Here is a 25,654-nt window from a genome sequence, read left to right as displayed (position 1 = left end):
CGATAACCCCCCAAAAGCAACATTAACAAGACCATCCTTAGAAGTATCACCATTGGCCTGCGCCAAACTCCACTGCGCAAAAGTCCTGAATCCCTCAGAGTTCATATAACTGAAATCATAAGCCTTCGTACGGCGTATGATCAGTTCATTGCCGTCGAAGTAGGCTTCGATGATGCGGGGGTATAGGCCATATAGTGATATCAATAGGACCTAGAACCTATATGTTAGAACACAGTAATCTCAAGACAGGTATCATTAATGAAAGTCGCATCGCACATTAAATGCGCCAATTTGGATCATGGCACGGAAAATCCAAGGAAAGAGCCCAAATCAGCAAGAAGTATGTCCGTTGGCTCCTTTAATCTTGGGGGGGGGGGGGGGGGGGGTTCTTCTTGTTTTTGCTTCAACGAGAACTCGAGCTGACTTGATGAATGATAGTAACCTACAAATAGCACAAAATAGCCACCTAATTATGTCACGGAGGCGATACTCAAGGATAACTACCTTGATCATTATGCAAGATGGGACGTTCTCAGAAATAACCATCGTGAAGAAGAGAAACCGCATCCAAGCTGAGGCCTGGAAAGGTTTGTCCCACGTGAAACACCGGCTATCCTACCACTTAACAAGAGGTATCGACAGCAAGCTCCCATTCCTGGAAATGCACAGATATGGGCCATGGGACTCAACGTATGCCAACAATATACGCAACTTGGGGCCCATCCTTGTCGCTCTCTTTCTGAAAGGAGAAGAAAGGATAATCAGGAGTTTCCGGGGCAGGGTGTTCATTTGCAACATTTTAAACGCTGACCATCCACCGGTTTCCATCAAAAACCAAGGGGCCTGACGGGTTGATGGCCGTTATAGCGTCAAGCGCCCCAAGCAGTCCGCTCATACGGAGAAGAAACTGTTTCGAGCAAGGCTTATATACGTCCTGTCTACAACGCTACATGACGAAACACTTAGAACCTATACTGCGCAAGCCAACCACGATCGACTCGACTGTCTGTTTTACCAATCAGATCGGCAGGACAAGAGGTTGGATCTTGTCGAGACCTACTATCTACCGGCCAGAGAAGACCATCCTATCTGTTAAATATGCATTGTGCCCTAGCACTTCTTTTATGTTATTATCCAATATTTTCATATACATCAGTCACTCATTCCACACAGATAACCAAATACAATCACATAACCCTTCTCACCCCATTCCCTCCCAGACACGGAAACCCCAATGCCTTTTCCTTAATCTCCTGGTTCTCCGTCTGCCCTGCCTCTTTACAAAGCCTCGCCTGTATCACCACACAAGCCTCAGCCCAAGCGCACAGCTCCCCGGCTAGTCCTTCGTAAAGACTATAGGGTCTATCCGGCATGCGGAAGTCATATCCAGACGGGATATCCAGGGCTGTGCTGTATGGCGGTGTTTCGCGCGCTAGGAGTAATAGTGCTAGTGCTCTGGAGAGAAAGTAGTCACTCTCTTCGTTTCCTTCTTCAGATTCAAACTCGAGCTCGAAGGACTCGTGTAGGGCTAGCAAAGACAGTGCATTCCCCGTAAGTCCGTGGCATAGACTACCGCCTTTAGATAGGAGACCTTCCTGCCAGACTCTCTCTGCACCGAGATGCATAGCCTCGTCCCATTCAGACTTCCAATGTGTTCGTAAATGGATATTCTTCCTGGCTGTTGCGAGTAGATTCAAAAGCCCCGGTGCTCCGTGGCAGATCTGGACAAGGAGAGATCCCCGAGACCTGGAGCGGGAGGGGATAGAACTCGGGAGATGGCCATCATTGGCGATGGAAATGCGGCAGAGACCGGTTATTGTTTCTGTTATTAGCGGGAGGTAGGGGTTTATTTCTTCGGTTTCGCATGAGAGGAGGATTGTGATGATGCCGGCTGCGTTTGTCAGTAGTTATGTCAATAGAAATTGGGTTCGTATACTAACCGATTCCATGGACACTGTCTTCAGTCAATATCTTTTTGTAACTCTATAGAAGAAGGGGAGAAAGACTTACGCCCCCAGAGAATACTTCTTATCCTTATACGCCCACATTAACGGCAACGCGTCCTTTTCCCCATAGTTCTTAACATAATCCCTCGCACCTCGTCTTCCGCCATCAATAATCGCCTCAACAAGCCTCGGAAGCGCATCAAAGAGGGGTTCCGTATTCGCCTTCATCTCTTTATCAAACGCACGACGATGATATCGAATATTCACAACAGCCCAAAGCAACCCCGCACGCCCATAGAGAACTTCATCAACACCCCGGATATGATCACCCGATGAACTCGAAACCACATGGCCATGGCTAAGCGAGCGCTGCAATGCGGTATTCAACAGTTTGATGTCATTCTGCGAAGCCGACTGGCCCGGATATTCAAGAGCTGCCAGAACTCGCACGACAAGTGGCCCTAATGAAGATCCCACGGGTGACATGTATCCCGGGGGAGGAAGTTTCACATCGCCAGCAGGGATAATCCTTTCATTCGCAAGGCTGCCAAAATCAGGAAGTTTCGTCTCCCCGAGGACGTCTTTTTGGCGCTCTAGTCGGAGGAATGCCAATACGATGCCTATAGCCTTGTCAATCATCGTATTCAAAGGTGTAAATGTGCAATGCGCACCTGCTGTCCCACTATAGATACTACTGTGATCTGAAGGGCTCACCGGGGCTGGTGAACCAGCTTGTAGTACTTTGGTGCTCTGGATTACTGTGCGCTGGAGTTCTTTCAGGGTCTGCTGGAGGGCGGGTTGATTGATTTGGAGTGGTTGGAGGGTGCTTTTGTAGTATTGTGGCATTGCGGTTGGCATTGTGTGTCGCTGTATGTTAATAGGATCATGGTATCAATTTAGTTGAAGTGTGTTCTGTAGTTTCGATGCAATGATGTCATTCTGCACCACATCTCAACACAACTCCCAACGTGCAAAAAGCCATGGTCCAAGCCCTATAAACCATTCAACAGAGCTCTGTCTTGACACAACCCAGAAGAAATGAAACACTCCTCTCCAAGCGACCGCGTCTAGCGCCCCCCTTGATGAGAAGATGAAAAGGTAATCATTTTTCTTCTGAGCTGTCTCTGGTGAGTCCGTGTTCGGGCTTCTCATTCTCTTCTAGTTAATAAAATGTTCCTCTCAACTAGCTGACTGGTGTTAGCTAGTCAGGCAACATGGAGGGGGAATAGATATGGAAAGTCAGGTCTGAGCCTGCAATTCGAAAGCATAAAAGACGCCGTGACGCCCTGCGCTTGGAACTAAATATAAGCCGTCCCTAAAATAAGCTCAGCCAAAGATGCTGCAAATGATTCATACTCGCAGCCAGAATCTGACGAGTATAAATGTGAACAAGAAAAAAAAAAAAAAAAAAAAAAAAAAAAAAGAATACCACTCCGCCTCTATAACTTTTGAAGGATACAAAAACGGCAAACCACATAATACATGTGAATGGGTATCGCATATCAAGACAGAATGAGGATAGTAAGGAAATAAATGAGGCAGCACGATGGTACAATCATCGATCATGCAATAGCATATTAAAGGCAAGGAAATAAAGAAAGGCTACCCAGCTTTTCTTTCCAGAAGACTATTTCATGACCCTTTCAGGTTTAAAGCCTTCTCTCGGATCATCAAGTCTCTATCCATGCCACTCTGTGACTTGTAACTGCCAAGTTTCATCGCTTGGTCATTGCTGATAGAATCGGGAATAGAACGTATATCCGGACGCAGTCGCCTTAACCGAGTAGCGCGATCTTTGCCTGCATTATGCCTCCGTTGCGCTTTAGTCAGCTTTTCCGACGGAGGTGGAGGTGGAGGAGGCTGTGATGATCTTAAGTTGACTGATGGACGGGAAGGCGGCGGCGGCGGCGGCGGCGAAGCAGGGTCAGTCGGTGGAGGACCCGGAGGTGGTGGCGGAGGCGTAAGTGACTGAAAACGCTCGAACCGAGGGTCGTTATCGAAAACTTGACGCAGCTGCCATCTTTGCTCCGTATACTCGTCGTAGTCCGCGGCGATGATAGTGTCCAAAATGCTGGTACGGGTGGACTGTCCCATCGAGGTTGAAATCATCCGTTCTTTGAGCTTCCGGTATGCATCAGAGAAGGATTGGAAGATCAACGCGATTTCCCTAGTACCACCTGAGATGTCATTGCTAGCATTATTGGGGTCTTCAATTGTAAGGCGGCGATTGTCATTGTAGACTCTCTGCTTTCGTTAATACAGTCCTATACCTTATTCCTTGGATCGAAACCTACCTTGTTGAAATAGCCGGGCGGATTGAGTCGTATCCCAACTTTCTCATAATCCAGATTATTGCCGTAGAAGTCGAAAAAATCCATAAGAACGCTGCCTAGGTTTGGCTCAAGATGTCCATGCGGCAGGTGTTGTAGAAGACTAGTAACAAGACAAGTAATGGATAATCCACCCAAGCCGCCAGTCGCGACTTCATTGAGACCGCGCAGGAGCAAAAACTGCTTGATAATCGAGACGATAGGCAGCATGGCAGGATACTCAGACCTCCATTGTTGGAATGTACGGTTGGCAATAAGACCACTGTCGTTGTCAAACGACAGATCAACTCTGAGACCAGTCAACTTGTCCACGAATTTCAAAATCGGGACTCGCGCATGAGCAATAGTCTCAATCGAGCCGGGAACAGCGATTTCTGTAGAGCGGAGGAATGCGGAGTATGCATAGATCTGGCCTTTCCGCTCTCCGAAGGTCTTGACGCCTGTGCGGATGAAGTTACTTGAGAGTAAGACCAAATCGATATCTGCAGTAGGAAGATACATTCCAGAAGCAAAGGAGCCAAAGGCACGGATTTGGACACCATAGTATCGCCGCGAGAACGCGGATTGCAGCCTCAGTACCAGATCTTCTCGGACGACTTGTTCGAAGGAATTAGGTTTGACCCAATGGAAGAAGCTCACAATTTCATTGTGCAGTCTTGTGCCAGGGTGTAATGTAGGCGGCATGAGAGTAAGCCAAGGAGTTCCCGACTGCGATTGACGAACCCTCCATTCATCGAGAACAGAGGCGTCCGGATAATACCGGCTGATTGGCTTTCCCGTCTTTTTAGAATGCCCTTTTAACTCGTCGTCGTAAGTTCTCTTCCGACCAAATGCAAAGTCGCCTGCCCTAGGTCCCCTGGGTGCATTATCTGGAGCGTTGGGATTCCCAACCTCATCGTCCTCGTCCTCTTCGTCGTCATTGCCACCAGGCAAATCACCTAACGAGATAAAATCTTCATTAGTCGTGACCGCCGTGTCCGCTTGGGTCGCCTGCGAATCCGCCGCGCTCGCCGCCGCGCGAGATTTCCGAATCAACTTGACCACATCGACTTTCTTCGATTGACTCTCATCGGGCGGGGGCAAGGCTGTATACGGGTCCGGGTTGGACCACTTTGGAGCAGGCGGGGCCGGAGCCGGAGCCGGAGCCGGAACCATGTCGCCGTTCTCGAGCGCGCGTTTTTTGCGAGGATGCGATGCGTCGTCGTCGGAAACATCCATGTCTTCCTCTTCGCTGTCGCTGAGGTCAGCTAACGGCGCGAACTTCATGGCCGGTTTCTGCTCCCCTGTTTGGCCAGCGGACACGAGGGGTTCTGGGGTAGTTTCTCGTGTCGATCTGAGAAGCGGCCGTTCGGAGATGTGAGGACGCGCATAGCGAAACGTGAAGTTGTGTCTGGGGTTGTGGCGTCGATCGCCACCGCGATTGCCTTGAAATTCAAATGCGGGCGGCATCGTAGCGCGGGGCTACAGTTCTAGATGTGTAAAAAGAAAATCGTAGGAATGAACGCAAAGAGTAGTCGACGGCAAGATGCAGGAAGATTATAGGAAGCTACAGTAAAATTTCGCGGATGATCGGGAAGGCGGTGAGCATAGGGTTTGTCACGTGTGTGCGCTGCCAAAGGTGTCTTCACTATTATGTACATGTGAATTCAGCTCAGATATTGATAGAGATGAGATATTTCATGCTATGAAGTGCTGGTATGCGTAGCATTGAAAGCAGTATGTTAGTTTTCTAGTTAATTGACATATATCAAGGCATCCGATTGCCGAATATATATCTTCGAGGCGCTAAGACCACATCTTCTAACTATCTATAACTATCTTACCAAGAGATTTACGGATTTAAGGCATGTCTTTCAGGAACATGAATGACTTCGACTTGACCTTGTCCGGCATCAAATTAGTGGCCTCTGGTCTCTGATGCGGACAAAAGTTATGCGATACGAGGCATTAGAATGCGATGTATGGTTAGTTATCTACAGGAGCGAAGAGGATACAGAATCGCATCAGAAAAGAAAAAGAAGAGAGGTAAGCTGAGTTGTCTTTCATCTTTTAAATTGAGCCTCGTTCGTGTCTGACTGTCTCTTCACAATAAAACAACGATTCGAAGACAAATTGATTCATGCTAAACGAGCTCAGAGTGAGTCAAGCTGATACGAGGCTACTAACTTCGCCTTCAACAGCGTTCCAAGTCAAGCCACTATGGATTGACACGTTTATTGTCAGTTGAGTTGCAGCTGCAATGCATACTCTGCCACAGAGAACCCATGATTGCTTTTGTAACTCTGGGATAACCCTGGCTTTCTTTTCCGTTCAATTAGATCATCAGTTCACAAGTTGTGTTGTCATATGTCAACAGAGCTATGCAGCTTCTGCCAATTAGTTACTCATGTATATATACGTGTTAAACTGTAAAGGATCCAAGACACCTCAGCTGCAGGGCTATTGCCTGTCTTATGTGCAACTCAAGAGGCACCGAGATACGTATGGTGTACTGTCATTGGATGCTCCACATGAAGCACCCGGCACAGTGAAGTCAGCGTAGGACAGACAAGCCAGAAGTGAAGATGATCAGTTCAAAGTATCGAGGACAATACTACGCTGTGTTCAGTGCTCTGCGTCGAGATGTAACGAGTTCTGCCTGAGGCCAAAGCCATTTACCTGCGACGGGTATAAATGCCGCATCTGTCCCGCATCGTTCAGATTCTTCTTTATCCTCCTCATCAACTTCCATCTGTCCATCTGATTTCTCGTTGATTTTCATCAAATAACTTTATCTATCAATCATCATGGGTAAGTAGGATTTTTTATGCTTTGTTTGTTTGCCTTGTATTCTGTCGAAGCGATGGCGGGGTAATGTATGGACGCGCGGGGTCAGCATCAGCATCACCCATGTCGATGCTGAATAGCACTCTCGCTATTGTCCAGGATATCGCATCTATCCCTTTGAGCCACTTGCTTTGTGTTATCTGTATCTGTGCCTGTACTGACGAAGCATTCCAGGTTCCGACCACACTTGCAGCTGCGGTGCCTCGTGCCAGTGCCCTGCCGGCGCTTGCCAGTGCCCCGTGAGTAGCATCCCACGGGACTCTGCGTATGAAAATGAACTCGGCTGACTTGAGTTTGTAGAAATAAGCAAAAAGCCCTCAGTTATCGTGTTAGCTGGGAATGACTTGTGAAGTGGTGTTGCGTGGAGAAGGTTGAACGAATGACTTGGTTGTATGCCAATGATATACATAGACTAGGAATCCACTGCACATCTTGCACGTAAACCATCCATGTGTGAACTCTGTATAGGCTCATGTGTCTTCCAAGGTAGTCCGTGATATGGTCATCTGGTTGGACATATTGTTCGGTTCCTAGTACCTTGGGGGAATCAGGGAGATCTTTGCATTTGACAATTGTCTGTATTGAATATACCTATTTTGTATGTGTTCTATGCTCTATGAGTCCTCGTATCTCCTAGAATCCATCTCTACTGTTTTGAACACTGACTGCATACCGGCACATCCCACTTACAAAAATGCTATTTTCCCATTGCGTAAATCGGAGAAGACCGTAACCAGCCTGCCTCCCAGTAAGATTTTCTTCCCTTTCGCCCTCTCTCTGACTCCGATCGACAAGAAAACTTTTCCTCATTTCCTCGGCTTGCGCGGGTATCCATCCATAATCCATAATAGTAACATTTGCGCCTTTTTTGCGCCGTGCCAATCACTCTCCTTTTATTAGAATCCAGGCTGGTCTCGTCTCCGTAGTCAGTGTTCCCCACAACAAGTAATACTAATACAAATCGTATCGTGGTAGATACTTTCTTTGCAGGTCATAATCATGGCCGGATTCAGGTCTGTGCGAGTGCTTTGCTCCGTCCGACTCAGATTGGACTGAGCACTGTACTCCGTATTCGCTGTGGTGTTCCGTATGTGCGGCGTAGGAGTTATCTGGTTTCTATGTATATTCCATATAATATAGGCATCGTTTCCGAAGTGGACCTGCGGCGTAGTCGTGGTAAATACAGTAGTATAGACAGAGTGCCCGTATCGGCGATAGTATCGGGGGCTAGTGACATGCATATGCATGAAATCATTCCCAGGCCCAACACTCTGTACAAGTACAGTAGTAACGATAATAGAAAGAATAAGAGAAGGGAGTGGCATGATAACAAACTCTTTCAACGAATGAATCCATCCATGGCACCACCTGCATCGGACAGAAGCCAGTGAAGCCACCCGGCAAAGTGAAGCGGGCAATGAGCACCACCCGAAACAAGAAACTTTGGCTTCGGCGGTTGCCTTGTCTTGTATAGAAAAGAAAACATCCATATCGGGGATTTACATTGGCTGGGCGAGCAGGGAACAAAGCGTCATTTCTGCTGTGGATGGATGGGGGCGTCATCAGATGGCCAGGGCCAGTACACCCGAATGTAGACCGGGAGAAAAAAGGTATATAAACGTCCTCGATTCCCTTCCTTCGTTCTCTTTCTTTTCTCTCCATCAGCTCGAATCCTCTCAATCTACTACAAGCCTTTCAAATCTTTTCAAGACTTTTCAGTCAAACCACTACCAACTTTTACAATGTCTCCCTGCTCGTGCAACTGCTGCTCCGGCAACTGCAACTCTTGCTCTTGCGGCTCGTGCAAGGTATGCCTTCTCTTCTCTATCTTCTCGTTCTTGAATGAATGCTAATAACAAGCAGCACTAAATGTGCCCAATATCCACTCCCTCGTGAATAGCACCAAAGCGGACCGTTCCGATTCCGACCCGTTCCATCGTCTCCGAGTGCAATTTCCGGCGGTGGACTATGACTATGGTGACTAGGATTGCAATGCACGTTTATATTTGAACACATATCCATTTTGGAAACTTATTGTCCAATTGTAGTCGTAGCTCGTGTTATGCTAATTTCACGAAGAACATTGCTAAAGAGTGGTAAACACTAATCTGAGTTGGTGTTGCTGCTACAGCTCATCCTTGACCCTTGGGGCCGCGCCCTCTTCCTCACCTCCGGCGCAGACGGCCGGCGTAGTGACAATCATCGAGTACACGCATCTCTCATCCTCGCTCACCTTCAAAATCTCATTGTTCTCTCCACACCCCAGAACCACCTTGGTCGACCGTGCCGGTCCGTTCCAGCACGTCTGGCCACGTGCGTACTCCAACGTCGTCCGCTCCACGGTCACAATCTCGCCAGCCTCGTTGACTTCTTCGATGGTGGTGCTGCCAATGCGTTGGAAGTTGCCCATCCGCATCGACCCGCCGCCCTTCTTCGAGTTCTGCTTCGTCTGATCCAGGAAGCACTGCTCGTAGGTGTACTCGCCGGCGTCACGGATGATGCATACGCCCTTGAGCGCCCGGAAAACGGATGCCGGACCATAGTTAATTTCCAGGTCTTCTCGCCTGTTTCGTAGTTGTTTTCGGGTCTCTCCAAGGCTCTTTTCTTCTGCCTTAAGTGCCTCGCGCGCCTCCTGCACGGCCTGCGATTCGGGGCCGGACTCCTCGGTCTTCTTGGATAGGAAGCCGTTCTTTTCCAAGAAGCCTCGGAAGGCAATAAACTGGCCTTCGAGGAAGCTAACCAGCGACGGAGGAAGATAGGCAGCAAGTTGATAGACTTTGATAGTTAGTACCACGTAGGCAAAGCCCAAATCAAGAGAACTCACCAGTATCCATTTCACAGCTGTCTTCCTCATTCTCCCAGTGTTCCCAGTTAACTCCCGACTTCTCGTCATCAGGCTTGGAGATCTCATCCAAGTCCCGATCCCGGGCCTGGTTTCCATCGCTGTGACCCTTGGCAGCGTACTCCTCCCAGCTGCGAACCGCATGCGTAGCACCCTCATCGTTGGAGTTGGGATTGTACTCCTCCTTGAACTTGGACAAGATGGCCTCAAGCTCCTTAACCCGCGAGCGAGTCTCATCCCGCTCTTTACGAACCTCAATCAAGTTCTCCCGAAGTTCCTCAACCCGACCCTTAGCCACCTCAGCCAGCACATTAACCTTCCCCTTCTTCCTCCCTTTAACAAGCTTGCTCTGCTCCTGCTTCTGCGCCTCCTCCAAATCCGCCTCAAGATTCTTAACCTTAATCTCACGTGCCTCAATTTCCGTCTCCAACCGCTGCACATCATCCTCAATCTCCTTCTCCTGTCGTCCAGCATCAACCAGCAAATCCCTCTTCTTCCTCAACGCAGCAGTCATCGACTTCTGCCGCTTGTCCTCCTTCTTCCGCCATTCTTTGCCGAGTTCCTTGCATCGGTCCTCACACTTGGTACCACCCACACGCGCCCACTCGTCACTGCCGTCGCAGCAGAAGTTGTAGTCGCAGATTCCGTCATTGACCCGCTGGAACGGAACGTACGAGGGCCGGTGGCCTTTGTTCTTGCAGTAGAAGCCTGGTAACGCGGAGGTAAGGTCGAGATCATTGGCACCCGGGCGGTCGGCAACGGATAAGGGCGAGTGAGGGGAGAGATGCGAGCAGGCTGATGTGCCGGGTTCATCGCTGCCGTCGGGACAGTCGCAGTAGTCGTCGTTTACGGCGGAGAAGGGGACTTGGAGTGCTGGGTGGGATATGCAGGTGAAGGTATCCGAGTCTTTGTAGAATTTGGAGACTGTATCGTATTATTAGCTCTAGCTTATCGTATGGCACAGTTCAATGGGCGATGCATACATTCCGGAGCAACACCTCGCGGTCGAGACGAGCCATCTTTCGCAGCGGTGACTACCGTCGACGCTAAGCTCACAGCGAGAAAAAGCGAGCTTTGAGAGAAGATCATGATGACATTGAGTGTTCACCAATTCTTCTCATCCAATTTATCAGGTGTACTCTGTACCTTTGCTAAAAAATAATGCGGAGAGCTTCTGGCCAGCTGGTGATAACATCACATCTAATCCGGGGTCTTAGTCATCCGCTAGTTATCAATTTGTGGCGTGCGGCGATTGTACATTACAACATTGACACTATATTCTCGTTCATAGCTATAGTCAAAATGGGTAATGACGGAGGAAGGTAAGCTTCTCAACAAAACCAAGCTAGCAAAGCAATACTAACAAAAACAGCATCCCCACCCGCCGCGAACTCGTCCGCGAAGCCGCCAAATCCCCCAGCACCGCGCAAGTCAAAGAAGCCCAGCGCGAAGTCCAATCCCACTTCTGGACAACCTGCCCCCTCTCACACGCCCCCCTAGTCCGCCCCATCGTCTCCGACTGCACAGGAAACCTATACAACAAAGACGCCATCCTCACCTTCCTGCTCCCCGGCGAAGAGGCGGAGGGGATTAGCTCGAAGGCGGACTGTGAGGAGCTTCTGTGTGGGCGTGTTAAGAGTCTGCGGGATGTGGTGGAGTTGAAATTTGAAGTTGATACGGAACGTGGGGAGGAGCATCGGCGGGAGACTGGGACTGGGAAGGGGGAGAAGAGGGAGGGGTGGATTTGTCCGATCACGGCGAAGGTGTTGGGGCCTGGTGTTAAGTCGGTTTATTTGGTGCCTTGTGGGCATGTGTTTTCGGAGGAGGCGGTTAGGCAGCTTAAGGGTGATAAATGCTTGCAGGTGAGTTCTAGCCCTTTTCGGTTTTACCTAACGGGGGTGATATGGCTAACTGGCGCAGTGCAACGAATCCTACACCGAAGACAACATAATCTCCATCCTTCCACCCCAAGAAACCGATAAACAACGACTCATCGCCCGCGGTCAAAATCTTGCCGAACAAGGCCTCACGCATTCCCTGAAAAAAGCCCCGGGTTCGAAGAAGCGCAAGAAGAACGCCAACGGCGAGTCCACGAATGATCCCGAAGCTGCCGGAGCCGGGAAGACAACTAACAGCCGCGGTGGCACGTCTACTCCTACGACGAATACTGGGATTAAGAATGCCGCGACGGCATCGCTGACCGCGAAAGTCTTGGAAGAGGAAAATGAGCACAAGAAGAGGAAGAAGTTGATGGGAGGTAATGAGAACATCAATAGTCTGTTTACCAAGGAGTCCAAGGATGGGAAGAAGGGTGGTAGTGATTTTATGACGAGAGGGTTTAGTATTCCTGCTGGGGCGAAGAGGTGATTATCTTGTCTTTTTGTCTTGGATAGGCGTCTGGCGCAGGAATCGGCTACTGGACCGTGGTATATACTATAATATTGAATAGAGGATGGTTTAACACAAATCATCTATTGTACAAGCATTTTTCTTATTAAAACATGCTAGAAAAGAAAAGACACTACATATACGACATGAACTAATACCAAACATATCTCATCCCCTGCCTGTCAATTAAGCAATAAGACCCCGGGCACGAAGTTCGGCCTCGATAACCTTCTTCCTTCCCATTTCCTCATCCCGGTTCGAAGACCTCTGCTTCTTGGCGAAGATCTTGACATTCGACCGGCTCTGGAGGCTGGTCTTGTTGAAAAGTTGATCGGCCAGCTTGATCGGCTTGGGGTTGAGGGTCTTCAGGATGAGGTCCACGACTTCCTTGACGTTGGAGATCGGGTGGATGATAGGGTCGGGGAAATGGCCGCTGAGCTGGGAGAATCTCTTCAGGAACTATATGTATCTGGTCAGTACTGCACCGTAGGGCTCAAGCAGGAGAGGAACGTACGGCAAACTTCACAGCGGGATCATTCAAAGCCAACGAAAGGAACCCCTTGTCACGAACATCCTGGTACCCGAAGAACGGAATCCCAGGAGATTCAGATACATAAGTACCCTCGTCTAACTCCTCCGCTGGAGCCTCAGCCTCAGCCTCAACCTGCTTAGTCTCGGCCGCAGCCTCCGCAACAGCAGCCTCAGGCTGACCACCAATCTGCTCGAAGATGTAGACCAGAGCAGCCTCGGTCTGCTTGTTGGGGTAGACGACACCATCCCACTGGCCATTGGCACCGGGCTGGATCTTGCACTTCCAGATCATCTTGAAAACGGACTTGTCGTGTTCGGCGACATCGTAGATGCTTGTCAATGGCTTCTTGAGGGCGTGCAGGAGGCAGAGTTCCACGGCGGTTTGGTGGGCGGCCAGGTACAGGTGTTCGCGCTTGGTAAGTTTTTGTTTGAGCATGAACCTATATCGCTTTAGCACCGTCTCTCGACATGGATCTGCAAGATGAACTCACGGGCTATACTCATCGGCCTGAGTAGCGGGATAATTCTCCCACCCCCCAAGATGCCCAATTTTCTCAATCCTCTCCCACGACATCGCAGGCACATAATCAGCATCCTCCCTCCCAGCCGTCTCCGCAACCTCAGCAGGTTCCGCCGATTCCACCTTACCAGCATCCTCCTCTTGAATATTCTGATTCACCCTCAACTTCTTCTCCAATGCACCAGGCCCACCATACGGATCCTTCATACCAGGCGGGTTCTCTGTACCCCAGAGCTTGCGGCGCACCTTCTCAGTGAGTGGAGTCGAGCCGGAAGAAGTCGAGGCATTGCGCAGGAATTGGCGGGAGAGCACCGGCCGCGGACGGGCTTCTTGTCGGCAGCTCGAGCAGACGTAGAGGGTTCGGGAGCCGGAGATCTCCAGGCTCAGTAGGCGTGCTGAGGGTCGCATGTTTGTGGTGGGGGGGTCATTCAATTGACAATCAACTGGAAAATTGGCTGCGGAGGTGGAAAAGTTGAAAAGGCCGGGCGGTCGAGGAGGGCTCTCACGTGATCGTTCAGCATTTGACCTATGTATGCGGATATCATTTTATTCTGAATGTTATTTTTGAGAACATTTCTTTGTTTCCACGTCAATTGGCTAATTTGGTATTGGAAACATTGGTTATGGGAGATGTGGACAGGAGCACGCTATCCTCATAGTATGGGAATGTATCTACTCCATATACTCCGAGTACAATTAAATGAACATTGCTTTGAGATTGAAAATCGTATAACCTCGTATATACATACATGCACTATGCTATATCATACATGCAAAAAACCTGAAATCAAACTGTACAAGGAACCTACTCCCGAACAAACATACCAGCCATACCCATACCAGTACCAATACACATACTCACAACACCAACCTCCTGTCCAGAGCGCTCCATCTCCGGCAACAGAGTAGCAAGCTGTCTAGCACCAGTTGCACCCAGCGGGTGACCGATGGCAATAGCACCACCCTTAGGGTTAACCTTGGCCTCGTCGATTCCGAGCTTGCGCGTGCAGTACAGCGCCTGCGAGGCGAACGCCTCGTTGATCTCCCAGACACCGACATCAGAGACACCCATGCCGAGCGTCTCGAGGAGCTTGGGGATCGCGACTGCGGGACCAACACCCATCTCGTCGGGAGCGCAGCCGGCAACGGAGCTACCCACCCAGCGGGCCTTAATGGACGACGAGAGACCGAGCTCAGTAGCGGTAGACCGGCGCATCAGCAAAGCCGCGGCAGCGCCGTCACTGACCTGCGAGCTGTTACCGGCGGTGCTGGTGCCAGTTGCAGAGAAGGCAGGCTTCAAGCTGGCCATCTTCTCGACGGAGATGTTGGGCCGGATACCGTCGTCCTTGGTGACTTCGATATCCTTAGGCGGTGCCTCTGGGTTCTCGGGATCAAACGACAGAGTCTTGACGGGGACAATCTCAGAGTCGAAGAGACCAGTGTTCTGCGCAGCGGTGGCCTTCTTGTGCGATTCGGCCGCGAAAGCGTCCTGGTCGGCACGGGTGACGCCGTACCGCGCAGCGACGTTCTCCGAAGTGATACCCATAGGCATGATACAATCACGGGAGTCCTTGGAGTGCGACTCCTTCAAATCAGGCCACAGCACCGTGGGAATAGCGCGGGATCCATAGTTCCGGGTCATTGACTCCATTCCTCCACCGACACCAACGTTGATCGCGCCGGCGCGGATACCGTTCGCGATAGTCGTGACAGCCGCCAATCCCGACGAGCATTGTCTGTTGATCGTGTGGAAGGGGACTGTGCTGGGAAATCCAGCGTGGATTTGCGCCATACGGCCGGCTTTCGCGCCGCCAAGCTCCTGCAGGACGGAACCAATCGCGACATCTTCGATCAGGGCCGGGTCGAGCTTCGGATTTGCCTCTAGAGTCGCACGGAGCACATTGGCAAGTAGTTCTTCCGGGTAGGAGTCCTTGAAGCCGCCCTTCTTCGCGCGAGTTACCGGGGTACGGAGGGAGGAGAGTATAACGATATCGTTGGGGCTTTTCTGGAGGACCTGGCGGAGGCCTCGGGGGATAGGAGAGGCCATTTTGTGTTTCGCAAGCTGTAGCCAGAGCGAATGAACGACTCAAGTACGACGAAGTTATAAATGAGGAGGTTCTAAGAACATCAGCGCCGTTCGAATTGAACCCAGCAGGCGGGCACAAACCGATCTTCATATACAACCAACCGGCCAAATTCCGCCCATGGTCCGTCGAGCGGCCGGCAATGAGGAGCGGCTAATGTGTTTACCGGGGAAGCGGGTCATTTTGGAAAGCTGCAAAGCGTTGAAAGACGTTAAATTGTAGAGACAGAATCGAGAATCTTTCATATTCGAGCACAGTAGGAGTACGAGCACATTAGGCTTATGTCATCTGTACCGCAGACATTCAACTCCGGTATATTGTAGAGTACATAATAAGCGAGAAGTTATTGAATACAGTATCCATCCAACACTGCCAGTTGTATCCTTTTCTGAACAAATCCCAGAACCCCCGCGAATGGTATAAAACATAACCCTTGAAACTCCATGGACCAAATCCATATGACGGTTCCTGCCGTATTATAGTAAAAGAATAGCAACCCCAAACCTTACCATCCCAGCGCTCGCTAAGTCTGAACACGAACGAATACATAAAAATATACATGGCATCACACAATGGAAACCCACCATGATCTGCGATAGAGAAACAATGTAAGAGGCGATTTTGAAGAGGATCAAAGAAGAGCGTTCAAGTGTGTATAATGTGGCTGTAATGACCAGGCACCTTTTGTCGACATTTATCACAGTCAGCGCGATAGCCCATGAATATATTGAATTTCTTCTTGTTCGATGCCGTATTTGCGGCGGGGATAGATGGTTCGGGTTCTTCGCAACTGATGTTGTTGGTAGATGGTGCTTGCATATCGGTGTTCCATAGTGCCTGGTCATGGTGGGCGCCATATGAATGGGATGACGTGGGGTGAGATGTTGTATATGACATTTCAGCCTCGCTCGCCGGTGTGCCGGTACCAGTCACACAAACACCCTCATCCTCACTAATGGGGCTGGGGATACCTGGAAGGGTCCACCAGACCGTTTCATGGTTTCTTGCAGCATTCGGATGCAAGCCAGAAACCTCCGCTCCAGGTATGAAATCTTGATCCATGGCGACATTGGAATCTGGGTTGGCGAAAGGTGTTTGATTAATAGCAGCCGGATGTCCTCCATCAATGTTCAATGACTGGTTGATGAGGCTGTGAGGAATGGGCGACGGCTGAACGCTGCCATGACTATGCTGCGTGCTCATTGACGACGGCGACAGACCGTCACCACTTATCGACGATAGGAGAGTGTCGACATCCATCGACGAATCTGACGAAGAACCAGGAAGTGGGCGATGTAAAGATGTGGTAGGAAGGGCCGCATTGTCAGACCGGTGTTGATCATTGCTGTCGTCGTCCGAAGGCTCAATTGGTGTCAAAGTAGAGAGATGGAACTGAGGGAACAGATGATTGGCTTCGCAGAAAGTTTGACAGATATCCGGTGGAGTGCGTAAAGTTAGCGGACGGAGTCTCTAAAGTCCGAATGTTAGCAAACTGACCAAAGAGAATAGAATCATTAGAGCTGATCGCCAGAACGAATCAACGGTCTGGATCCACAGAGCTGCATACCTTTCTCTCACGGATCGCAATGTCTTCGGAATCGATCGACCCATCGGGCGTCCACTGACGCTTAGTCGAAAAGGTAAACATGCCGGGGTATGTCGGTTCCTGACAGTGCTCTTTGTACCGGTGCGTGTAATAGTATATAACCCGCGAGTAGGATCGAGAAATCAAGGGTTATCAAGACGTGAAGCGCGCAGATCGGAAATTGAGATCATCGGTCATGCACGAGCAAAGTGCATCTGTAGTCGTTGAGCTATGTAACCAGGATGTCGGCGTAGGGATATAGCTCCGAGACCATCTGTTGCATTAAGATATTGTAAGGGAAGATTACAAGAATAATCAAACAGTTATAAGAATCTATTCCAGAGACAGTGTCCAATGTAGAGGAATTAAAAAAGCTGGTTGAAGTTGAAGAAAAAGCAGGAGTGGTCGTGGATGAGGAAACAGCCCAGACCGGAATCACATGACAGATGATGAGGCTATTCAAAGTAATCGCGCTATTCCTATTGGGGAACGGGGATATCAACACGAACAAAACCATTGCACACTGAGAAACAAATACCACCTGAAATCATCTATTTCAACTATAAATTAGTGCGGAAATACCTCACTGTATACCCCACGGTTCATTCTATCAAAATTTCAACGGTCGTTGCAAGTTAGCGGTCTGACAGGCGCAGAACCACCACTTTGATATCAAGCAATCAATGTCATTCTCATCCCTGTAGATTCCAGGGGTTGGCAGTCCAGTAGCCGATCATGTATATACTACTGGCTAGTGTTGTTGGTACTGTATAGATTAGCTGTCTTGCACGAAGTGAGCATGGCGGGGAACGGATACCTACTCTACGGAGTTATGCGCCCTACAGAGTGCATTTACTCGGAGCTCTTCTTACTGGTATCACTCACCCGGGCGCTTGGGAGCATGTTATTTGACGATATTGGCTTAGTAGCTTACCGGATGTCCGTAATGGAGTGGGCAAGAAAGTGCATCCGGGGGCATCTGCAAACTAGCAGGTCGATACCGAAAAGGAGAGGATTGTTTGCTTCTCGCTCTACCAGAGCTCCTTCAATATTAGCTTCTGTGAGGCTGAAAGGGAAGCCTGGATAATTCGCTTCCCAATACCTGGCAAATCCATGTTTGGAGGAGAAAGTCTAAATGAAGTTGCTCTCATGAAGTACAACGCAGCAAACATGTGCGGCGCATCATGGTTATGGGAATGTAATGTAACCAATTACAACTGGGAGCTCTGTTATACAGCTCCGGCTCACTGTCCAGGCAGCATTCTTAAGCAGCCACCATGGAATCATGACTGACACAGATTGTGACACTTTTCTAGGCATTTTTCTTCCTACAACAGGCTCTTCTTGCGGTTGATAGAAAAAGCAGAAGCAGCCAAAGGATGGGACACGGATACAAAGGTCGACTTTTAACTCGTATGCGAAGATCAATCGAAGGTAAAGTGCCTGGTTCAATGATGCGTGCCGGAAGGTCATATTCGTGGATCTGGTATATGGCGACATAGTAGAAAATACGGCTGGAGACCGGTGTCATCATGGCAAGGGGGAATACACATGATGACCACAAATGCTAAGATACACCAAAACCAGAAGTTCGTGCAGATGAGGGGGGACATTCGACTTTCACGTGTACCCTTGGGGGTTTCTCACTGGCTTTGGCTGTTGGTGTATTTTTCAAGCGGTGTCATATTTGATGCATGACAAGAGGAATACATTTACATACAAACAGATGCTGTTCAAATCGTCTACTATCATTGAATTGATCTGTAAATAAACCATATACTCCGTAGATAGTTAGTATACCCAGTCTATACTTTATCCTCGGCCTTAAAATAAGCGTGGCCAATCAGTGAGCGGGCAATCCAGAAACTTCGCTGATGACTAACTCGCATTCCTAACTAGATCGGCCTGAGTGTATCTTTTTCAGCTCATTCACTCTTTGCTTTTTGTTTGCATTGCTGTGTGACTGTTGTTTCTCCTCTTTTTCTCTCTTCTACATAAAAGGATCTGTTCTACTCTGTACTTATTCTTTTTCTTCCTCTTCTCAACCTCTCCATCCTCTCCTCCGGCAACAATTCGTGCCCCTCATCCGCGAAAAAAACTTCTAGATCATCCCACCTTGATCCTACACAATGCCTCTCGTCAGCACAACAGAAGTCAACGAGGACACTCGTGGTATGTATTCGATTCTGCTTCCTCTAAATCATTTCTCCTGCTAACAATGCCTCTCTAGTCCTGGGCTACGACCCTTTGCTCTCCCCCCAGTTCCTTCAGACCGAGATCCCGGGAGTGAGTCATTCCCCATTGCCAGGACCCTTCTGCCCGAAACGAAAAAATCGCACAAGGGAAAACGAAGCGAGGATACGGCAGAAGAAAAAGACACCAAGAACGTAACTGACAACAATGAATAGCCCAGTGAAGCCATTGCTGCTGTCCGCTCGGGTCGCAACCAGGCCGTCGAGATCATTGAGCAGCGCGATGACCGTCTCCTCGTCGTTGTTGGCCCCTGCTCCATCCACGACCCCGCGACTGCCATTGAATACGCCCGTCGTCTGAAGCAACTCTCCGAGAAGCTGTCGGGTGATCTCTGTATCATCATGCGTGCCTACCTCGAAAAGCCCCGTACAACGGTCGGATGGAAGGGTTTGATTAACGACCCCGACCTTGACGAGTCCTACAACATCAACAAGGGCTTGCGCGTTTCCCGTAAGCTCTACGCAGACCTCACCAGCACCGGCATGCCCATTGCCAGTGAGATGCTCGACACCATTTCGCCCCAGTACCTTGCCGACCTTATTTCCCTTGGTGCCATTGGTGCCCGTACCACCGAGTCGCAATTGCACCGTGAGCTTGCTTCTGGTCTGAGTTTCCCCATTGGTTACAAGAACGGCACGGACGGTAACCTGACGGTTGCCATTGATGCCATTGGCGCTGCTGCCCACCCCCACCGTTTCCTGGGTGTCACCAAGCAGGGTCTGGCCGCCATCACCAAGACCTCTGGCAACGAGCACGGATTCGTTATCCTCCGTGGCGGCAGCAAGGGTACCAACTACGACCGCGCCAACATCAAGGCTGCCCGCGAGGCTCTGCGCGCGAAGAACCAGCGCGAGGTGGTCATGGTTGACTGCTCGCACGGCAACTCCAACAAGAACCACCGCAACCAGCCTCTTGTCGCTCAGGAGTTGGCCGAGCAGATGCGTGAGGGTGAGGACGCCATTATTGGTGTCATGATCGAGTCCAACATCAACGAGGGTAACCAGAAGATGCCCGCGGAGGGTCCTTCCGGTCTCAAGCAGGGTGTCAGTATCACCGACGCCTGTATCAGCTGGGAGCACACCGTCGAGACTCTTGAGAACCTGGCTGAGGCCGTCCGGGCTCGCCGGGCTGTCAAGGCATCCAAGGCCAACGGTGCTCACTAAGTCTGTTTCATCAAAAGTCTTTTTTCTTCATTTTGGGGAAATAAAAAGCAAGACAAAAGGGGTTCCGGCGATTCTTTTTTTGGGATAGGATTGGAAAAAAAGTAGCTTTGATCTAGATACCATGCCATTAGACGACATGTCATGATTCTGTTGGATCCTCGTTTATGTACAGCATTTTGGGTTAATGATTTATTGATTTATTTGGAACGAATTGGAAATTGTGTCTTTTTCTTAATTTTCGGTTAATGTATCTAAGAACTCTTGGGATAATAATGATTCACATACAAGGACCCGCTGTTTAGTCACTTGAATGTAATTCCTATGCTGTTATTGGACAAACATTGAAGATCAATTGCTTCGCTTAAATCTCAGGTGATTCATATCAGACACTACATTCTTCTTTTCAGACAAGACACCTCATAACCAAGACAATAGAAAACGTTATATGTACATACACAGTATACAGATGGATGCGATGGAGATCGTAGTAATAGAGAGAAAATAGTAAAACAGACGCCGCAACCCCGGATGGACTTGAAACGAGAATGGTGTGGAGGAAGAGATGAGGATGTTGACCATGCAAGAGGATGATGAGGAATAGTTGCCAGAGAGCGAGACGAGGAGACAGGGTGGCTCGACCTCACCGTCCGGTAAGCCAGCTCGTCCAGCTTCGTGATGTTTGCTTAGTAGCGGACTCTGCGTTCTCCGCAAGAACATCCAGCTGCCCCGGCAGCTGCTCGCCCTTCAACTTGGCGTCCTCCGCAGCCTTCGCATTAAGCGCGTCCAGCACACCCGGCTTATTCTGACCGTCGACGGCAGCAGCCGCAGACTCCGGTGCGGCTGCAGCTTCATCCGCTTTCAACCCTCCGAAAAGATACCGCTTCGCTTGGTTCCAGGGCCGCTGTTCCTTCTCCTCGTCCTTCTTGCGCTTGTAGATCTCCCCGATCATCTCGTTCTTCACGATCTCGGCTTGCTCGGGGGTTGCGGTGCCGCTGGCGTGTGCTAGCTTTGCGTTTTCGAGTCTCTTGAGTTCGTTCTCGACCCAGAGGGCTTTTTGGCGGCGGTTGTAGAGTGTTAGGGAGATGATGGAGTAGACCGTGAGGACACCACAGACGCCTTTACTTCAATCAGCAATTGCCCTTCGTTCAATCGAGATCTAGAAACAAAAGGGAACATACCCGACGCAGCAATCAGAGAATAAACCGTCACCTTATGAGCCTTATTCGCAAGATCCCGTCCCGCCCCGAGAAACCGATCAAACCCCGACGACGACTGCGCCATTCTCGCTGCCTTTGCCTGCGCCCGCAACCGCTCGACCTTTTGCTTCGGCGTCTCCGGCTGCCCTCCTGGGCCCTGTGATGGATTGGCGTTGCTGTTGTTTCCGGAGTTGGACATGAAGTCGGGGAGTTTGTAGGCTGGAGCTCCGGGCTTGGAGCTGGCGTAGGGGCCTGTGGCCGTGAAGCGGGTGGCGTCTGCGGCGGATCGGGACATGGTGATATATTTCGTTCTCGTTCTCTTTTCTCGATGTGAAGGTTGGTCTGGTTTTGTTGTGCTTGACGATTCCGGTGCTCCCACACTAGTATGGTTCGGTCGATACAAGACGGCCGTGACGCGGGGTACAATGACAATATAAACGGGACAATCCCCTATACCTCAATGGCAAAAGGAATCACAGACCAGAGACAGGCTGGTACTAGTGGGATCCGTGGAACAGCGCGAGTCCGGATGTTTGGCGAGAATAGTTGATGCCGCCGGGGAAATTTTCAAGTTCAGAGGGGAGTCTTGGCAACGGAGATGGCTCGTTAGCTCCGATGGCTGCTCTTCTACAGCTATCTATACAGATGACCTTGACAGAACATGCTTTTTTGACAATTTGTTTGATACTTGATTTTTGCGGAATACTTACGAAAGAATTTATGAGACGGCGCTATGGCAGATTACAACTCCTCCGACTTGACCTCGATTCTAAACACATTATCAGCCCTGTCCAAACCGCCAGCACCAGACGCTCAGAATCCCTCTATCCAGCATCCTTATAATTCTACTTCTCAGACCCAACAACCCAGCCATGACGAAGACGACGCATACGAACCCCCAGACATCCCTCCAGTTCCAGTACCCTCGACATCCAAACCACAACCACAACCACACCTACACCCTCAACATCAACACCCGCAACCCCCCAAACCAACAGAACCAACAACAGACCCCTCAACAATAACAACATGGTCCTCCGCCCTCCGCCACGTCATGCGAACAGTCTCCCAAAACGAAGTCCTCCAGCGCCGCATCCGCCGCCTAATGCAATCCCAACACGACCACGAGAAGCAATGGTGGCAGGGACGCGAGGCACTATGCAAGAAGCAGAAGGCAAGGGGGGAGAAGAAGAAGGAGTTGGATGAGGTGCTGTGAGTTTTTGCCCTGGTTTTTCCTGGTTATTGGATTTGTTGGTGGTGGGTGTTGCTGCGGCATGGGTGGGCTTGTTTGTATGATTGAATTGACTTTTACAGACGATCTGTTGGGGCGCCGGTTGATTCTTCCAAGGGGGTATCTGTACGTCTCCATTTCCCCAAAACCCATTGGTAATGGTGGTCAACTAACAAAGTACAGACAGCCGAAGAAGACCAGACAGAACTAAACACCTACGACGCAAAGATCTATGCCGCATCCAACCAAATGGCACAAGCTCTCACACTCGAGCTACGAGGACTGGGGATACCCTTCTTCAGTATAAAGCGGGATCTGGTCACTGACGACCATAAGAATAATGATGATCATGATAAACAGCACAAAGATAAGCTGCCTCGAGATGAACTCTCGGCTCTCCAGCTAAGGATGCTGGAATTGTTGCAGGATCTTTGCAAGGAATAATGGTACCTATAATTTGGTTAATGACTAGTACATATTTATCTTAGTCTAATAGAACGATCCTTAAAGAGGACAGGCGATGACGCTGGGTTATATTATATACACCGATGCTTAATACCCAGCCATCCGACCAAAAAAGAATGATGCCAACCCTATATGCAATGACGATAGCAATAAACCCCCTTTGTCAATACAAACGTAAAGACGATATACCAATAGGACAGACACGCAAAACACCATGGAATGCAAAATGCAGAACTCGATGCCCGAGCAAAAGTAGAACGAAAACGGAGAATGCGCGAATGAGAAAAGTGCACATTATACAGATTTCGGCCCTTTTTTGGCAACAGCCACGGCAACAGCAACCGCAGCCCCAACAATTGCGCTTTCCGGTGCAAGGTCAAGGCTGATAGATGATTCTGTAGTGCCGCTGGTCTGTTCAGTCAGCTGGTTGAGATAGGTTTGGCAGCTGTCTCGGAATCCGGGGTACTTGTTGATCACGCTGCCATCGCATGCAATCGACAGACTCCGAGATTCTGGCTCACTCTCCACCACGGTGACTTCCGAAGCCTCCTTGATAGTCGTGGTAGAAGTAGGGAACTCAGTGTCATTGCGCAAGCACCACATGCTGTGAATTGCGGTAGCCAGATAACCAGCAGCTCGTCGCGAAACGGTCTGGCATACGCGGCGTAGGAAATGCAGGTCCTCTGAGGATGGGGTCACAGGGAAGGTGTGCTGTTTTTGGAACAAAGCTGTCGAAGAAGCCAATGATGGCGATGTGTCGGCTTCGAGAAATGCAACGATGCTGGTGTCGAGCGAATATGGCTCCCGCATGGAGTGCGGCAGCTCTCCTCCAAACAGATTGGCAGTATCGACAGCCTCGACGATAATGAGTCGGACAACCTCACCCAGGTAGCGTCCAGTAATCATGTATTCCAGAGGCTGGTAGTCGGGTCGAAGATGGGTGCGATTGAGGATGTCATCCCATCGGGTCATGGGCAACACACTACCGCCGAACATGCTCATTTCGCTGTTGATAATAACGTTCTTGGCATAGTCGAACCAACCCGGGGGCCTGGTACCAAACTTCGTCAATCCAATCTCGTGTATCGGGAAGTGAATCGCAACGTTGGTCCCGGTTCCCAGAATGAGCGACATGCGCGTTTGAGGGTCGACATAGGCCCGAGACAGAAGCGTGGCAGAACTGTCGTTGACAATGGCATCCACTTGTACGTTAAGGTTCCGCGCGCGGCACGACTGGACGATCAGGTCTCCTAGTTCCTGCCCTACAGTGCCATTGGAACACAAGAAACCTTTGCCCATGTGGATAACCAGTCCGCTGCTAATCGATGTTTGTTCAATAGGGAAAGACCATGACAGACCCATGGATAGAGGCAACTCTCCCCGACCGTAGCTTGAACCAACTTCCTGCAGCATCGACTCGATCCTCTCTGCCATCCAATCGAAGAACAATGTGCCCTCCAACAGCTTGACATTGTTGTCGATGTATGCGGATGACTCCCGAAGTACCTTTATGTTCCCCTTCCCATGCAATTCGATCAAAGCCACACGAAACGTCGACCCTCCAACATCCAGAGCCAAGTATGTCCCCACTTCAGCGCCCGACGGTAACGCATGGTTGTAGGATGGTAGCATGCACACAGGGCTGGACTGCAGGCATGACCTAAACTGAGCGCGTATCTTCTCCGACATGACGATCATATTCCGCATCGACAGGGGTGCAGTAAAGAGGCGGTCGACCTCCTCTGCAAAGTCGTCCAATGTCCGATGTCGCCATCGTACGCCCAGGAAACCTTTCTGGCGCCGTTGGGAAAATTCCCGGAAGAGCGAAGGGAAGAGGATCATGGTCTCTAGCGCAGACACAACGTTGGAGAAAAGTTCCTGCAATCTGTGCAAGATCCTGACCAGCGAAGCAGTCATGGTAACAATCGGTAGTAATCGTTCACGACGTCCGCGAAAGCAAACAAAACCAGTGAGTGATGCTTAATAAATAGAGCAGTTGAAATCAGAATTGACACTCTCCCATAAAGAGATAAGCGTCAACACGAGATCCAAAGCACGGGGATAAGCCGGGGAGTAGTAGGTGGTAAATAAACGGAAGGAAAGAGAAGATGGGGAAGAAGTGACCAGTCAGATAGACGGAGAAAAGACGGAAGGGAAGGAATATCAGGTATAAATCCCGATCGAGGTAGTATCGTCAGCCAAAAAGGTCAATGAGCCTCAGATCGTTTTCTCCGTTCGTTTTGGAGAGAAGATGTCACGATAATATGGGGAAGATGGAGAGTAGCAGCAGAGGC

The 25,654-nt window shown here is 49.9% G+C and overlaps 13 protein-coding genes across 13 annotated transcripts; 3 read left to right on the top strand and 10 right to left on the bottom strand.

Annotated features, from left to right (window-relative positions):
• Positions 1-1,187: 1,187 nt before the first annotated feature.
• Positions 1,188-2,804, bottom strand: ASPGLDRAFT_28393 (lanthionine synthetase C family protein; the record flags this gene model as incomplete). The annotated part of the gene is made up of 4 exons (XM_022543752.1): positions 1,188-1,891; positions 1,941-1,954; positions 2,011-2,566; positions 2,618-2,804. 4 exons carry the CDS (start codon positions 2,802-2,804, stop codon positions 1,188-1,190), a joined length of 1,461 nt encoding a protein of 486 aa, XP_022397850.1.
• Positions 2,805-3,339: 535 nt separating this feature from the next.
• Positions 3,340-5,799, bottom strand: ASPGLDRAFT_50683 (putative topoisomerase family protein TRF4). Its single transcript, XM_022547361.1, has 2 exons — positions 4,241-5,799; positions 3,340-4,190 (listed from the first exon to the last, which is right to left on the bottom strand). The coding sequence occupies exons 1-2, from the start codon at positions 5,723-5,725 to the stop codon at positions 3,579-3,581; spliced, it is 2,097 nt and encodes a 698-aa protein (XP_022397849.1). The 5' UTR covers positions 5,726-5,799; the 3' UTR covers positions 3,340-3,578.
• Positions 5,800-7,229: 1,430 nt separating this feature from the next.
• ASPGLDRAFT_50682 (uncharacterized protein) lies at positions 7,230-7,512 on the bottom strand (the record flags this gene model as incomplete). Its single annotated transcript, XM_022547360.1, has 1 exon — positions 7,230-7,512. A coding segment is annotated over one exon (274 nt), but the record flags the coding sequence as incomplete, so codon positions are not given.
• Positions 7,513-7,659: 147 nt separating this feature from the next.
• Positions 7,660-8,529, bottom strand: ASPGLDRAFT_50681 (uncharacterized protein). Its single transcript, XM_022547359.1, has one exon. It carries the CDS (start codon positions 8,425-8,427, stop codon positions 8,029-8,031), a length of 399 nt encoding a protein of 132 aa, XP_022397847.1. The 5' UTR covers positions 8,428-8,529; the 3' UTR covers positions 7,660-8,028.
• Positions 8,530-9,227: 698 nt separating this feature from the next.
• On the bottom strand, positions 9,228-11,033 carry ASPGLDRAFT_38353 (putative protein kinase C substrate; the record flags this gene model as incomplete). Its single annotated transcript, XM_022544937.1, has 3 exons — positions 9,228-9,877; positions 9,927-10,868; positions 10,928-11,033. 3 exons carry the CDS (start codon positions 11,031-11,033, stop codon positions 9,228-9,230), a joined length of 1,698 nt encoding a protein of 565 aa, XP_022397846.1.
• Positions 11,034-11,246: 213 nt separating this feature from the next.
• On the top strand, positions 11,247-12,311 carry ASPGLDRAFT_68861 (uncharacterized protein; the record flags this gene model as incomplete). The annotated part of the gene is made up of 3 exons (XM_022549307.1): positions 11,247-11,266; positions 11,317-11,806; positions 11,865-12,311. 3 exons carry the CDS (start codon positions 11,247-11,249, stop codon positions 12,309-12,311), a joined length of 957 nt encoding a protein of 318 aa, XP_022397845.1.
• Positions 12,312-12,518: 207 nt separating this feature from the next.
• ASPGLDRAFT_38351 (mitochondrial 54S ribosomal mL50 protein) lies at positions 12,519-13,791 on the bottom strand (the record flags this gene model as incomplete). Its single annotated transcript, XM_022544936.1, has 3 exons — positions 12,519-12,791; positions 12,847-13,303; positions 13,355-13,791. The coding sequence occupies 3 exons, from the start codon at positions 13,789-13,791 to the stop codon at positions 12,519-12,521; spliced, it is 1,167 nt and encodes a 388-aa protein (XP_022397844.1).
• Positions 13,792-14,117: 326 nt separating this feature from the next.
• On the bottom strand, positions 14,118-15,508 carry ASPGLDRAFT_50678 (thiolase family protein). The gene has a single exon (XM_022547358.1). The coding sequence runs from the start codon at positions 15,428-15,430 to the stop codon at positions 14,189-14,191; it is 1,242 nt and encodes a 413-aa protein (XP_022397843.1). The 5' UTR covers positions 15,431-15,508; the 3' UTR covers positions 14,118-14,188.
• Positions 15,509-16,112: 604 nt separating this feature from the next.
• ASPGLDRAFT_38349 (uncharacterized protein) lies at positions 16,113-17,115 on the bottom strand (the record flags this gene model as incomplete). The annotated part of the gene is made up of 2 exons (XM_022544935.1): positions 16,113-16,937; positions 17,035-17,115. 2 exons carry the CDS (start codon positions 17,113-17,115, stop codon positions 16,113-16,115), a joined length of 906 nt encoding a protein of 301 aa, XP_022397842.1.
• Positions 17,116-19,181: 2,066 nt separating this feature from the next.
• Positions 19,182-20,468, top strand: ASPGLDRAFT_133334 (3-deoxy-7-phosphoheptulonate synthase; the record flags this gene model as incomplete). The annotated part of the gene is made up of 3 exons (XM_022541202.1): positions 19,182-19,224; positions 19,283-19,338; positions 19,461-20,468. 3 exons carry the CDS (start codon positions 19,182-19,184, stop codon positions 20,466-20,468), a joined length of 1,107 nt encoding a protein of 368 aa, XP_022397841.1.
• Positions 20,469-21,108: 640 nt separating this feature from the next.
• Positions 21,109-21,959, bottom strand: ASPGLDRAFT_133265 (cytochrome c oxidase assembly protein COX14; the record flags this gene model as incomplete). Its single annotated transcript, XM_022541196.1, has 2 exons — positions 21,109-21,584; positions 21,647-21,959. 2 exons carry the CDS (start codon positions 21,957-21,959, stop codon positions 21,109-21,111), a joined length of 789 nt encoding a protein of 262 aa, XP_022397840.1.
• A 759-nt stretch (positions 21,960-22,718) lies between these two features.
• Positions 22,719-23,339, top strand: ASPGLDRAFT_133324 (uncharacterized protein; the record flags this gene model as incomplete). Its single annotated transcript, XM_022541200.1, has 3 exons — positions 22,719-22,876; positions 22,979-23,021; positions 23,079-23,339. The coding sequence occupies 3 exons, from the start codon at positions 22,719-22,721 to the stop codon at positions 23,337-23,339; spliced, it is 462 nt and encodes a 153-aa protein (XP_022397839.1).
• Positions 23,269-25,423, bottom strand: ASPGLDRAFT_778836 (putative hexokinase). The gene is made up of 2 exons (XM_022549930.1): positions 23,609-25,423; positions 23,269-23,554 (listed from the first exon to the last, which is right to left on the bottom strand). The coding sequence occupies exon 1, from the start codon at positions 25,275-25,277 to the stop codon at positions 23,655-23,657; it is 1,623 nt and encodes a 540-aa protein (XP_022397838.1). The 5' UTR covers positions 25,278-25,423; the 3' UTR covers positions 23,269-23,554; positions 23,609-23,654.
• Positions 25,424-25,654: the final 231 nt, after the last annotated feature.

The sequence above is a fragment of the Aspergillus glaucus genome, assembly GCF_001890805.1.
Source record: "Aspergillus glaucus CBS 516.65 unplaced genomic scaffold ASPGLscaffold_20, whole genome shotgun sequence".
NCBI classification, from domain to species: Eukaryota; Fungi; Ascomycota; class Eurotiomycetes; order Eurotiales; family Aspergillaceae; genus Aspergillus; species Aspergillus glaucus.
The sequence above is the reverse complement of the archived record's forward strand: the minus strand, read 5'-3'. Positions and strand labels throughout refer to the sequence as shown.